The 14,922-nt window shown below is 39.6% G+C and overlaps 1 protein-coding gene across 1 annotated transcript in view; it reads left to right on the top strand.

Annotated features, from left to right (window-relative positions):
* Positions 1–2,659: 2,659 nt before the first annotated feature.
* Positions 2,660–14,922, top strand: part of RFX4 (regulatory factor X4) — a 177,776-nt gene continuing 165,513 nt past the window's right edge. The window contains 2 exon segments of the mRNA XM_033952801.1: positions 2,660–2,741; positions 2,774–2,890. Coding sequence (XP_033808692.1) covers positions 2,660–2,741; positions 2,774–2,890 — 199 coding nt within the window.

Genomic DNA, 14,922 nt, shown 5'->3' with positions numbered 1-14,922 from the left:
GTCTAGTACCAATAACTTTTAAAGAAGGGACCGCTAACAGCCTTTGAGCTGTGGAACGGAGAGAGCGCGACGCATGATATGGAATGAGCATCCGGTTTATAAATTGAGGTTCGTTATGCACACTTCTGCTCTATGCCCTGTTCTAGAATATGTCATTTATCTAGCAGACCAATGTAAACTCATTTATCTAATCAAACACTTCTTTAGGGCTTCAGACATGCCAATAATTGTTCGCTGATATTCTAGCGATACAAACAAGTTTTTTGTATGTATAATTGGCTATGGCTGTGGCTTCTTCATTTGCCCATTTTTTCTGTTTTTTTTATCTGAAATATTACTTTTTTCAACTTTTTTTTCTTTTATATATATATAACGTGTTTCACAATAAATACTTATAAAAAAGTTAACTTATCTTTATAATTTTTCTTCTCCTTAATAGGATCGGGTCGGGGCTTGTCACATCGACATGTTTCGCCTTAACGGCTTTTTCAAGATATACACCCCCTTATTTTATTTCAACCGACCATCCCGATATCCGCTTTTTTTGATCTATCAAAAAAAAAAAAAAAAAAAAAGCGGATATCGGGATGGTCGGTTGACGTACTAAGGCGAACGTACTAAAAAAATGGGATCCTATTAAGGAGAAGAAAAATTATAAAGATAAGTTAACTTTTTTATAAGTATTTATTGTGAAACACGTTATATATATAAAAGAAAAAAAGTTGAAAAAAGTAATATTTCAGATAAAAAAAACAGAAAAAATGGGCAAATGAAGAAGCCAGAGCCATAGCCAATTATACATACAAAAAACTTGTTTGTATCGCTAGAATATCAGCGAACAATTATTGGCATGTCTGAAGCCCTAAAGAAGTGTTTGATTAGATAAATGAGTTTACATTGGTCTGCTAGATAAATGACTTTGAATCTGGACTAATGCGAAGGAGGTGACTGAACATTCACTGTTCTAGAATATGTGCAGATAAATTTTCTAGTATGAAACTCAGAAGGGATGAGCGGGTCAGAGGCATTCCCAGAAATTAGGCACGATGTTATATCACACTTAGATTACAGCAGGTTTCATCAAGCGTAAATCCTCATGCCCAAAGCTGAGCTTGGGAATCTGTACTAAGGGCTGTTCAGTGAAGGTTGCTTAGCATTTAAAGTGACCTTTATCGAGCTGCCAATTAATGCAAATTTTAACAGGGCCTAACTTTGGCAGCATTTGGCCCTTTAACTCTACGAATCCTTAAAGCTCTTTCTCCTAGAGACCTCTTGCCTTTGACTATGCTGACATCATAATCGGAGCATGCTCAGTGGGATTTCCTTGCATTTTTCCATTGGAGGATGATGACATCAGAGTGACTCTCGGCGTCTGAATAGAAACAATGAGGCAGTTAATGCTATTCCAGGGTAAAGAGAAGGGTGAGCCTGGCATGCCACTATTTGGTCTCCTTCCTAGCCCCGTTCAAGTTTTCAATTGCAAATCTTTTTATTTGCCAATCTGCCTGAATAGTTTTACACCTTTGGCTGCCTTCTGGTATATTGGCCTCAATATTTTTATTTGAACTACAATGTCTGTGAGTATTGGAAACAGATACAGTACCAGCAGTGCCTTGAGGGAAGGAGTAAATCTTCACTGGCATTGTGCAGGTATCATCTGGTTTTCCTGGTAATGAAAGCCCAGATGCAAACAAACATGAGCTAAATGGCAGCTGTTGTGTATGAAATCCATCTCAAACCTTAGGGTGGTGCAGACACAACTTCCCTATCTGCTGTTCAGCTGTACTTGAGTTTGGCTGTTTTAGGGAGGGGGGCTCGTAAAAGCTGCCTCTGTCCATGGTGAAAGTAATTCAGCTGTAATCCCCTTTCTCTTTCTCTCCTGCAACTCCATTCAAATTCTAATCACAGCTTCTCCATTCCCAAAGCAGTCACTTTCTCATTGCCCTCGGAGCCTCACTTTCTTGCACAAGCAGCTCCTTCCATAGCGTACGTTCCTTAAACCCAACGATATATAAAATAATAGCCAAGTGATGTGCAAACTCGCAGGTAAATTTTGAGTTGATTTTTTTTTTTTCTTTAAATGAAGCAGCTCCGTGATTTGCCTTATCTGTTGTAATATTTTACTTCTGTGTAACTGCCCTGGTCTCTCGTTAATACAGCCAGAATTACACAAGCAAATGTGCACAAATAGTAAGAAAGATTATTTTGTCTAACAACTGTTTACCCCCCTCCCCCCCAAAAAAAAAAAAAAAAAGCACTGGAGATTATTTGGTGTGATGGACAACCTAGAATACAATGAGGATTTATACAGTGAGAAAATTTTAAAAATGTTTTTCAAAGTAAGCTAGAAACTGAACATAAGGCGTTTGCAAATATACAATCTTATGAGCAACATTTTGAGAAATTTTAAGAAAATTTGGGTCCAGTCGAAGCCTGTAACAAGAAACCTGCAGGGCTGGAGGAAGGCCTCTGGAACTTTAAAGAAGAAAAAAACGGTTTGGCAACAGAAAGGGGGGGAGTGTTGGGATTGCGTAGATCTAAGCCCCCCTTTTGGGAGGATGCTTTTCTCATTCAAAACAGCAACACAATAGGCTTCACATTGAGCTGTGCCACATCCCCATCTGATTAGCAACCATTCATCAGGCCGGCTGGCCTATCAATGACATTTCTCCCATCAGGACTCCTATAAAACCAGCCCTTTTCCCAGGAAACATCCGCAAACATTTTGACGGGTCTGGCTTTGTCCTGTTGGATTTACTGAAGTCTCTCTCTATCTGTCTGCATCTTTGGGAGGGGGCTTTCCCTACCCCAGGACCTTTGGGCTTCTTTGCTGTCCATGGGAAGAGCATGCACTGTGGGCTTTTGGAGGAACCTGACATGGATTCCACAGGTTAGTCCTTTAATCCTGACACACTCAGAGTTAACCACCTGTTAGAGACCAGAAAAATATCAGTCTCTCACTAAGATAGACTGAGTGCAGCCATGTGCAAATAGTAACTTGGTGAGTTAGGAGGATAATAATTGCAATGAAAAGGTTTTTTGAGATCACTTCAAAGTTGTGGGAAACTGCAGCGGTCATCAAAGGGACCCTCCCTTGGCTTATGAAGATTGCTTAGTGTAGCTTCCACAAACTCGAGTTCTAGGGCCATAGGCACTGAAATGAATTGTAGTTAATAGGATAAGAATCAAGCACAACTTTGCAGGGGCAAAGCTGAGTACTGGCTCTTCCCATCTCGGTTCCAAGACCTTTTGGAATAACATTAAATGGTTAAGAGAATGAGGGAAGACATTCTTGAAATGACTGGTAAATCTGTGTGCTTCAGATGGGATGTGGAGAAAATGAAAGGAGTAAAATAAAATTGCTAAATTCAGTAGCCTAGAGAAAACTACAGACACTGAAAAGCTTCACCTGATCTCATTCTATCCCGCGTGATACCATACTATAGAATGTCATGTATGCTACAATGTCATATAACGCAACACACACCAGAGCATGCTTTGAACTGCCTTATTTGCAAAGTATACTGTATCATACCGTGTAGTGCCATATCATGAAAGGTCATGTAATGCTTTCCCAGGTGATGGCATGCCTGGCCCCGAGGTTTACCTGGAAGCACAGCTGTTTAGAGCAGCTGAAAGTGCTTTGGAATGTGCTTTGCATGACTCGGTTCTCCAATTCTGCACAGGGTTTAAAACAAGATGCTCTGATGAAGAAGGAGGATCTCACATTCTACTCAGTTGGGGGAGGTTCAGGGATAATAGTTTAGCACTTTGGATATTAGGGTTCAAAGAATGTATGTGTGGGTCTAATTCCACTTTTGTGTTTCCTACACTTTCCAGCACAGCAATCCCTCTGATGTCAAAATGTCTGCTTTTCCTTGTTTCTGTAGTATATTTACTTAATCCGTTTAATATTCTCTGCTGCTATTTTCACTTGTCTATTCCTAGGATAAGCAGCATAGAATCTGTTTTGGTACTTGGGATCTAGCTAGTTACTTGGGACCTGGGTTGGCCACGGCTGGAAACAGGATACTGGACTTGATGGACCTTCGGACTGTCCCACTATGGCGATTCTTATGTTCTTATTATGTATTAGGTATATACAGTGTAGTAGAAATTTGTCAGTGTGTTTAAAGGATTCATTGTAGCTGGATATTAGGAAATATTGCATAGTAGCAAAGAAAGTTTATGGCATTTTGTTAAAGATATATATTAAAATTTGTTTAAACAATATTTCTTGTAAAATGCTTAGAGATTTTTTTTTTTTTTGGTTAGGTGGTATATAGAACAAAATTAAACTAAACAAAACTTACTTTTTCTTTAAAGAATACACAATTGTAAAATAGACTGAGTTCAGCCATTTGTTACATTTTATTTAAAGAACATATTGTATCCAGTGATGATGAATGAAAAAAAAAAAGCATAAAAGTGCACTTTCAGAGACTGAATTTTATTCCATCACTTTTTAATCCCCCTTTTCCTCTATTTTCAGGAGAAAGTAAAAAAAAATGAAACTTCAGATAAAACTTTTTAAATGTAACAGCCTTTTAAGAATAAATATTCAACGAAAAGATTTTCTTTAAAATGTAGTTTATACTTCCCCTTATCGAATTAATCGAAGCAGTATGATCGATTTATTTAATTGCCTGTTTCACATACCCTAAGTGGTATACTTTTAATAAAAAGAGAGAAAAATCTATTTTTTTTATTTTTTTTTTGGTTAAACTCCACCCCCCCTCCCATCTCCAAGATTCATTCTGTCATCTTCAGGCGTAAAAATGCCTAATAGATTACAGAAAAGGCTTGATTGAATTAGCGGATGACTTGGTAACTTCTGTTGTTGGGGGAACAAGGACATGGCTGGCTGATTTTCGCAATGGATACCTGCGAGAAATTTATGAGTTCTCCTTGTAGAATAGCCCTAATTTGATGAGGTCAGATTGTGTTATTAAAAGAGTATAATATCTCTTAGATGATGATATTACAGATTTAAAGATGATTTATAAACTCTATTGAGCATGAATGTATTTTCTGTTTTACTCTTGACATTTTGGCTAGGAAGGGAGCTGAGCTCGGTGGACTTTTCGGAAAGGTTTTTCTTTTTGTTAGATTGGGTCTGTTTCTTTCTAAGCAAAGTTCTTGGAGAAGTAAGCATATGTTTATCTGAGATGATATTCATCAGAGGGCAGTGGAGTTTGGCTAAACAGAAAGAAGGGAAGGAGAAAACTTTGCTAGTCTGTTTGAATTTTCCTCTTTTAAAATGTTTAATCCAATTAGTTGATCATGCCAGCCAAGATCCTTTTTCAGTGTTCCCCAGGCCGATCCTGAAGACATAGTTAACTGGTCTGCTTTTCCGAATATCTATAAGGAGTATGAATGAGTTAGGAAAGTAACAATTCAATATTCAGAATTTATGCTACTAACTTTGGTGCACCAACAGAATGCAGAAATTTGTACTCAAATTTCACCAAAACTCAATTTAGAAACATAAAAAGTGGGTGGAAACAGAAGTCAATTTTAGGGCAGAGAAACAGGTTGGGAGCTAAGAATCTATTTTCAACCCTAGGATCATACGTTAGGCTCGTAAATCCAAGCAAATGAATGGCTGCCTAAATTTGGTGAGTCACGGGGGGGAGGGGGGGGGAGGGGGGGGGGGTTATGAAATGTGAAACGAGTCATCACCGAGGTCTAAGGGGAGGAGTAGATGTACTGTCACCAATTTGAATGATTATTTAGTGTTGAGTGGAAATTTTACAGATTTGAATATTAGAGCTCCCGCTGTTAAGTTTTTTGACCATTTGAACTGAGGCTTAAATTTATAAGCATCATTTTTAAGCTCCTAAATTTGGATGAATTTTCAGCTGAGAACTTAGGCTCCCAAGGAAACCTTTAACTAAGGCGTGCTAATGAATTTAGGGTGTGTTAAGTGCCAGGCAGCCCATAGATACACAGTACAATGAGCTGTGTGTGCTAATCATTAGCATGCACTAAATCCATTAGTACCCCATAGTAAAAGTGTCCCCAAGGTTAGTTGTGAAATAGGCACACATTTAGAACCTCAACTTTTTTTTAACATTGGGCCCTATTTTATGCATTTTCATTAGGGATATGCTGAAAACCAAACCAGTTACAGAAGGTGGATGGACAGGGTTGAAAACCAAGACTTTGAATCACAAGTGCACAACCCTGCTCCTCTAGGATCATGGAAAAGTCTGAATTTATAGATAACCAGTTATGCAAATTAACCAGACTCTCAGACCAAATGTATGCAGATATGTTTACAGAACTGTGTGCCTCTAGAGGCTTGATGTATTTGGGGAAAGGATCTTAGACTGATGTCAAACCACATAATTCCATATTTGACATTTTCAGAGACTCCATTAACTGTATTACTAGACATAAAATTATCACTTTGGGATCCATAATTTTACAGCACCAAAAGGTTCAGTAAATTAAAATTCTTGAGTGACCTCTGTGGGAAAAGACCAGCAGGAAAAGTTAAGGGCAAGTGGCAAGGTTTGCCAAATGAAAGTCAATAGTCTCTTCATAGGCACAATTCCCTCAAGCACTAAAAATCTATTAGTTGGAATAATAATGACATATCAACAAATGGCAGATAAAGTATAATGTGTGCAAGTACAACTTGATACATGTAGGGAAGAGCAACTCAAAATACGGTTACGTGATTCAGGAGTCACCATCCAGGAAACAGATCTAGGTATTATTGTTGATGATGTGTTGAAATCCTCTGTTCAACATGCGTTGGCAACCAAGAAAGCAAATAGGATATTTAGAATTATTAGGGAAAAATGGGGGGGGGGGGGGGAAACAGAGTTTGTTCCATGATGGTGCCACACCTTAAATAGTGTGCAATTTTAGTCCCTGCATCTCAAAACAGAGCAGAATTAGAAAAGCTACAAAAAAGGTGACTCCTAATGTGGAACCTTGTATCATGTAGCTATAGTTGGGTTCCTCTTCTCTTTATGCTCACATTAAACATCATCTGCCAGTCTCCCAATCTCATAAGGTCTTCTTATAATTTTCATACTTCTTTTGTGATTTAAGAACTGTGAATAATTTGAATAATTTTGTGTTATCAGCAAATTTGATTACTTCACTCGTTATTCTTGTTTGCTAAAAAGCAGCAGGCAGCATAAAACACCACTATTGACCCTTCACCAATGAGAATATTGACCATTTAACTCTACTCTGTTATCTATCTTTTATCTCAGCTCTCTCTTCTTCAGGCTGAGAAGCCCTAACCTCTTTAGACTTTCTTCATAGGGGGGTTGTTTCATCCCTTTTACCATTCCTCATAAGGGAACTGTTCCATCCCCTTCTCTGAGCCTTTTCTAGTACCTTAAGGTTAAGGATAAGGTTGGCTGAAAGTCTAAACTGGAATAAAGAACAACTTAAACTAAATTCCTAAACTAAATTTTTCTTATTATTTTACATTTGTCTATTGATTATGAATATTTTAATTCTAGTATTACAATGATCATATTTAACATTTTCATGTTCTATTCTGGTAATTTTTTAAGTAATTTACAAAAATCTTTTCATAAAGGTGGTTCAATCCAAATCAATAAATAAATGAGTATTTCACATTTTATATTTCCTCTTTTTGTTATACTGCATATTGTAAAAAAAAAAATAAATAAATTAAAAAAAACCATCTAGGTAGTGTACAGTGGAAAAATAACAAGGCAGGTAGAAAGGGAACAGAGAAAAAGGAAGACTTTGTTACAAATTAACATTATTATGGAGGAGGGACAAGGAGTTAACTCATCCTAAGATTCAAGAGGAGGGTAGATCATGCAAAGGATCACTAAGGCATAAGTGATGAAGATGTAGTGGGACCATCATGGGTGAGTCATATCTAATATCTAAAAATTAACCAGAAGGTCTCATGGAAGGGAAAGGTTGTTCAAAGTAATAGGTGGTAAGAAGTGTCTTAAATTTCTTGAATGAGATTTCTCTGAAAAGATCTAATGGCAAGAAATTATATAATGTAGAGGCCATTGCACTGACATGAGTCCTAGATCATATTTGAAAGTGATTTGAGATAACAAATAAAAATTGATGTGAAGAATGGATGCTTCTCGAAGGTGTATAAGGTATGAGGAAACTGAATAAAAATGATGTAGTCCTAGAATGGAGTATTTGATGAAAAATAGTATTAGGTAAAAAATAGGTAACCTCCTAGAATCATAACTAAATGTGACTACAGTGTTTTGAACTATAGTATTTGTCATCTCCACAGTTGGTTCTGAAGCAGACCTTGGACTAGGGAGTTACAATAATTAAGTTGGGTAGTCATTAAAGCAAAAACGAAAATTCAAAGAGATTGGAGATCAAGTAGGGAGCATGCAGCACAGATCTGTAATATGTTTAAATGGTATATCAAATGTTAATAAAACATAAAACATCTGATGGAGCACAGACAGTAGAATAACTTATGGCCAATTTTAGAAATGTGAGCTGAGAATGTAAGGTGATCGTCAGTGGTAACTCCTAAAATTTTTACAATATCTTTCAGAGAAATATGGACATCATGCATGGCTGGCATGCAGGGAAATGTAGAGGGAACACAGAAAGGGAAAAGAACAGCAGTTGTTTTGGAAGCATTCATTTTGAGAGCATTCTCAAAACAACTGGTTTCTGATGACGTTTAATTTTGCCCAAGTTGTGACTAAAGAGGAAAGAGAAGTTAGATATCATTTCATATATAAAAAAGAAAATTCCAAACATCTGAAGCAGCAGTTAGGCCTACCAAAAGAAGATATTGAAGGGGATGAGACCTAGTATAAAACCTTGAGGTACTTTTTAGACCAGTGATTCCCAACCCTGTCCTGGAGGAACACCAGGCCAATCGGGTTTTCAGGCTAGCCCTAATGAATATGCATGAGAGAGATTTGCATATGATGGAAGTGATAGGCATGCAAATTTGCTTCATGCATATTCATTAGGGCTAGCCTGAAAACCCAATTGGCCTGGTGTTCCTCCAGGACAGGGTTGGGAACCACTGTTTTAGACCATTGAACCTGAAATGATCTATTCTGCAAATACAGTCGAAACCAGAATTGCACAGATCCTGAGATACCCAGAGCAGCCAGATGACAAGAGAGTAGGATGGTGAATCAGGTCAAACGCCACTGTGAGATCCAATGACGAGAAGGACTTCATATCTTTTAGAGTTGTACGGATGTAATTAAAGAGTGATAAGGCAGAGTAAGGGTATTTTTCAATCGTGCCATGTTTTGCAGAAAGAGGACACCTTACTCTCCCATGATGACTTACTTACTCGGGGGATCCCGGCTTTGGGGGTGGCTTTTGCATACCAACAACTTCAACACTATCCCTCTTTTCTATGAAACCGCGCTAGCGGTTTTTTTTAAAGCAGAGAGCCACGCTGAATGGCCTGCGCTGCTCCCGACGCTCCAGGAATGGGCATCGACATGGCAGATGAGGCTCAACGTGGATAAATGCAAAGTGATGCATGTCAGTAACAAAAATCTCATACACGAATACAGGCTGTCCGGGACGGTACTTGGAGAGACCTCTCGGGAAAGGGACTTGGGAGTTCTGATCGACAAGTCGATGAAGACGTCCACGTAATGTGCAGCGGCGGTGAAAAGGGTGAACAGAATGCTAGGAATGATAAAGAAGGGCATCACGAACAAATCGGAGAAGGTTATCATGCCGCTGTACCGGGCCATGGTACGCCCTCACTTGGAGAACTGCGTACAGCACTGGTAGCCGTACATGTACTACATGTACTTTTATAGACTTTATTACTCTTAAGATTGTAAACTTCTCTTCAGTATTTTAAATTGATTGTATGTACTTTTGTTGTAAACCGCTTTGAATTTCTGGTATAGCGTTATATAAGAAATAAATTATTATTATTATTATTATTACTCGCCGTACGGTACTACTCGAAAGGGTCCAGACAAGTTTCAAGTTTATTAAAAATTTGATATACCACCTTATCAATTTATTTCAAGGTGGTTATACATTTTAAAATAGGGTAACATAGTAACATAGTAGATGACGGCAGATAAAGACCTGAATGGTCCATCCAGTCTACCCAACCTGATTCAATTTAAATTTTTTTTTTTTTTCCTTCTTCTTAGCTATTTCTGGACAAGAATCCAAAGCTTTACCCGGTACTGTGCTTGGGTTCCAACTGCCGAAATCTCTGTTAAGACTTACTCCAGCCCATCTACACCCTCCCAGCCATTGAAGCCCTCCCCAGCCCATCCTCCACCAAACAGCCATACACAGACACAGACCGTGCAAGTCTGCCCAGTACTGGCCTAGTTCAATATTTAATATTATTTTCTGATTCTAAATCTTCTGTGTTCATCCCACGCTTCTTTGAACTCAGTCACAGTTTTACTCTCCACCACCTCTCTCGGGAGCGCATTCCAGGCATCCACCACCCTCTCCGTAAAGTAGAATTTCCTAACATTGCCCCTGAATCTACCACCCTTCAACCTCAAATTATGTCCTCTGGTTTTACCATTTTCCTTTCTCTGGAAAAGATTTTGTTCTACGTTAATACCCTTCAAGTATTTGAACATCTGAATCATATCTCCCCTGTCTCTCCTTTCCTCTAGGCCTCTAGGGTATACATATTCAGGGCTTCCAGTCTCTTCTCATACGTCTTCTGGCGCAAGCCTCCTATCATTTTCGTCGCCCTCCTCTGGACCGCCTCAAGTCTTCTTATGTCTTTTGCCAGATACGGTCTCCAAAACTGAACACAATACTCCAAGTGGGGCCTCACCAATGATCTGTACTGGGGCATCAACACCTTCTTCCTTCTACTGACTACGCCTCTCTTTATACAGCCCAGCATCCTTCTGGCAGCAGCCACCGCCTTGTCACACTGTTTTTTCGTCTTTAGATCTTCGGACACTATCACCCCAAGGTCCCTCTCCCCGTCCGTGCATATCAGCTTCTCTCCTCCCAGCATATACGGTTCCTTCCTATTATTAATCCCCAAATGCATTACTCTGCATTTCTTTGCATTGAATTTTAATTGCCAGGCATTAGACCATTCCTCTAACTTTTGCAGATCCTTTTTCATATTTTCCATTCCCTCTTCGGTGTCTACTCTGTTACAAATCTTGGTATCATCTGCAAAAAGGCACACTTTTCCTTCTAACCCTTCAGCAATGTCACTCACAAACATATTGAACAGGATTGGCCCCAGCACCGAACCCTGAGGGACTCCATTAGTCACCTTTCCTTCCTTCGAGCAACTTCCATTAACCACCACCCTCTGGCGTCTGTCCGACAGCCAGTTTCTGACCCAGTTCACCACTTTGGGTCCTAACTTCAGCCCTTCAAGTTTGTTCAACAGCCTCCTATGAGGAACTGTATCAAAGGCTTTGCTGAAATCCAAGTAAATTACATCTAGCATATGTCCTCGATCCAGCTCTCTGGTCACCCAATCGAAAAATTCAATCAGGTTCGTTTGGCAGGATTTACCTTTTGTAAAGCCATGTTGCCTCGGATCCTGTAACCCATTAGATTCAAGGAAGTACACTATCTTTTCTTTCAGCAACACTTCCATTATTTTTCCAACAACTGAAGTGAGGCTCACCGGCCTGTAGTTTCCTGCTTCATCCCTGTGACCACTTTTATGAATAGGGACCACATCCGCTCTCCTCCAATCCCCAGATAATACAAATTAACATAAATTTAACAAAAAAAAACCCCATACACGACAAAACAATAATATACTTGACTAGAGAGGGGTATGAGTGGAAAAAAGGGGAGAACTATAATGGTTATAGAAAAGTAAGATATAAAGGTATAAACATAAGGCAGGGGTTAAAAACTAGTAAGTCCAATACAAGCGGACTCATAAAAGATAAGAAATTTTTTTAAAAAATCCTTAAAAGGACATTTATACTTGAAAGGCATCTTTAAAAAGGAATGTCTTAAGAAAAGATTTAAATTTCTCAATATTAGTTATCTCTCTTAGAGCATTTGGTGCCGAATTCCAGAGGGTTGGGGCAACTACTGAAAAACAGTGTTTCTTCTAGTGTTAATATGGTTCAGGGGTTGGAATTGCTAATAAATTTTACTCCGAAGAATGAAGAAAACACAATGTAGTGTACGGTATCAAAAATTTATTAATGAATTCTGGCTGTCCAGAGTTTCTTGTTTTATAAATGACACGATGATGGATGGGATGCCAATGGGCTTTTATTAGAAGAGGAGTTACATGGTCGAATTTTTTGACCTTGTAAATGAATTTTACTGCTGTATTCTGGATTTAACTCTTCTTTGGTAATACCATGGTATAAGGCATTGCCATAATCCAGACAAGAAATGACTAGTGAATGGATTAAAGTATTTATAGCCGATATGTCAAGAAATTTAGTTAGAGAGCGTATCATTTCTAAACGATAATAACATTTTCTTATAACTGTACTTATATGATCATGAAAAGTGAGAGATTCATCCAAAGTGATACCTAGAAGCTTGATACTACCAACTGTCTGTATTGGAATAGATTTGATTTTAATAGGACAGCGACTAAGATGGTTAAGGGCTTGGAGGAGCTGCCGTACAGCTAAAGATTGGAGAAACTGGGCCTCTTCTCCCTTGAACAGAGGAGATTGAGAGGGGACATGATCGAAACATTCAAGGTACTGAAGGGGATAGACTTAGTAGATAAGGACAGGTTGTTCACCCTCTCCAAGGTAGGGAGAACGAGAGGGCACTCTCTAAAGTTGAAAGGGGATAGATTCCGTACGAACGTAAGGAAGTTCTTCTTCACCCAGAGAGTGGTAGAAAACTGGAACGCTCTTCTGGAGGCTGTTATAGGGGAAAACACCCTCCAGGGATTCAAGACAAAGTTAGACAAGTTCCTGGTGAACAAGAGCGTACGCTGGTAGGGCTGGTCTCAGTTAGGGCGCTGGTCTTTAACCAGAGGGCCGCCGCGTGAACGGACTGCTGGGCATGATAGACCACTTGTCTGACCCAGAAGCAGAAATTCTTATGTTCTCAATGAGTTCCTATAAGCATCAAGAGCAGCCATTGAGCGGCCATTGAGCGTGGCTCTCTGCACTAAAAACTGCTAGCATGGTTTCGTAGAAGAGGGGGGTATGTGGGGTCCCTTCCAGTGAGTTCTCTTTCTTGGGACTTTGGGGACCGATTTGAAGCATTTTTGGAGGCCTCAGCAAAGACCCGAATAACAGTATCCTATTTTCATAAAGTCTTGCTTCCCCTACACCCTCCGGGAGACTTTTCTGGGGTCATTTGACATAGGCAGCGGGACCTTGGGTGGCAGCTTACCTTACCGATGCTGATGGCAACACTAAGGAGTATACCAGGGGTGGTGGGTGGTGCTGAACTTTGGGAGTGTCACCATTGTACTATGTTACGCGCTTATGACCCCCCAGAGTCAGGCTTATCATATGGGATGTGTGGATACTCAGATTTGTATAAAATGTCAGGCAGCAGAGAATTCCTATGCGCATGGTCTGTGGGCGTGTTCAACAATTCAGGGTTTCTGGCAGGCCATAGCTCTTTTCTTAAGGAAGACATTGAATGTGTTTATTTCTCTCTCAGAGCCTGCTATGTTATTCTGTCATTTTCCTTGCCCCACTCTGTTTCCTGCTCGTGTCCAAATGTTCTTGAGCAAGTGTTATGTTCTTGGCAAAAAAGTGCATTCTGAATCATTGGCTAGCTGATCAGCCTCCCTTAGTCTGGTACTGGTGGAATAAACTACACATGCTGGCGAAGTGGGAGGCCCGAGTGGTGGCTGTCTCCCAGAAGTGGCAAAAAATTTTTCTCTAAGTGTGGACTGAGTGTGGACGTCTCACCGCTTTTATCCAAGCTCCACTGGCTTCCGATTATCTCCAGAGTCCACTTCAAATGTGCCTGCCTCACTTTCAAGATCCTACACGGGTATCCTCCCTCCCTTCATTCCTCTTTCTTGGAACTCCTCTAACCCCAATTCTGCCAGATCCACCCAAAAACTGAAACTTTCCTTTCCCTCTCTAAAAGGCGTTTCACTTATAGGAAAACTAGATTCTTCCCTCCCTTTCAGAATCACTCAGCTCTGGAACAACCTTACCTCCCCTCTTAGGAATCTGAGCTCCCTCCAACTCTTCCGTAAACATCTGAAAACCTGGTTATTCTCAAAAATGTAACTTCTCCTCCCTCTCTGGTTATTCTAGTCCTCTAAATTTTCTCTTCATTTTGCCTCTTCCCTCCACTGGAGTTCCTTTCTACCCTAACTCTTGTTAACCGTGTCGAGCTTTACGAATGTAGAGATGATGCGGTACACAAACCTAAGGTTTAGATTAGATTAGATTATTTGACTGCATTGTACCCAAGAGGCCGCAGACAGATTTTGAATACTCTCTGAGATGTGACTTTGTATTATCCCCCTTTTTGGACCCCCCCCCCCCCTTAGCTGTTTATTATATCTTTGTGGCTGGGGAGGTGAGAATAGGGTGGGAGCTGGGTTTGGATTTCTGTTTTTACATTTCTGCTCTAGGTAATTGTTGTCATATGTTCTTGTGTTTACTTTCTTTTGTGGACCAACCTGGGGTTGAAATGGGGTGGGTGTATTTGAGGGGATTCTCATTGTAAAACTTGGTGATCGTCTGGGACTTTGTTTACTATGGTTCTGCTCTGGTTTTTTTTTTTGCTGTTTATCCTCTGTCTACCAATAAAAATGTTTGAAAGTAAAGCATGATTAAAGAGCATGCTCTGTAAAGAGGACCTGTATAAATACAGTCTGATTGGGATGAAGGGCATTTGCTCTATGCATTCAAAATTACCAGAGAAGTTGAGAGACTGGATGGTTTCATATAAAGTTAACCTATTTTTTAATGGAATTCTTTTCATTGTTATGTAAAACCACTGAGAACTGTAGTAAGATTTGGCAGGATA

This window comes from Geotrypetes seraphini, chromosome 7 (assembly GCF_902459505.1).
Source record: "Geotrypetes seraphini chromosome 7, aGeoSer1.1, whole genome shotgun sequence".
Taxonomy (NCBI): domain Eukaryota; kingdom Metazoa; phylum Chordata; class Amphibia; order Gymnophiona; family Dermophiidae; genus Geotrypetes; species Geotrypetes seraphini.
This window is presented reverse-complemented; position numbering and strand designations above follow the sequence as displayed.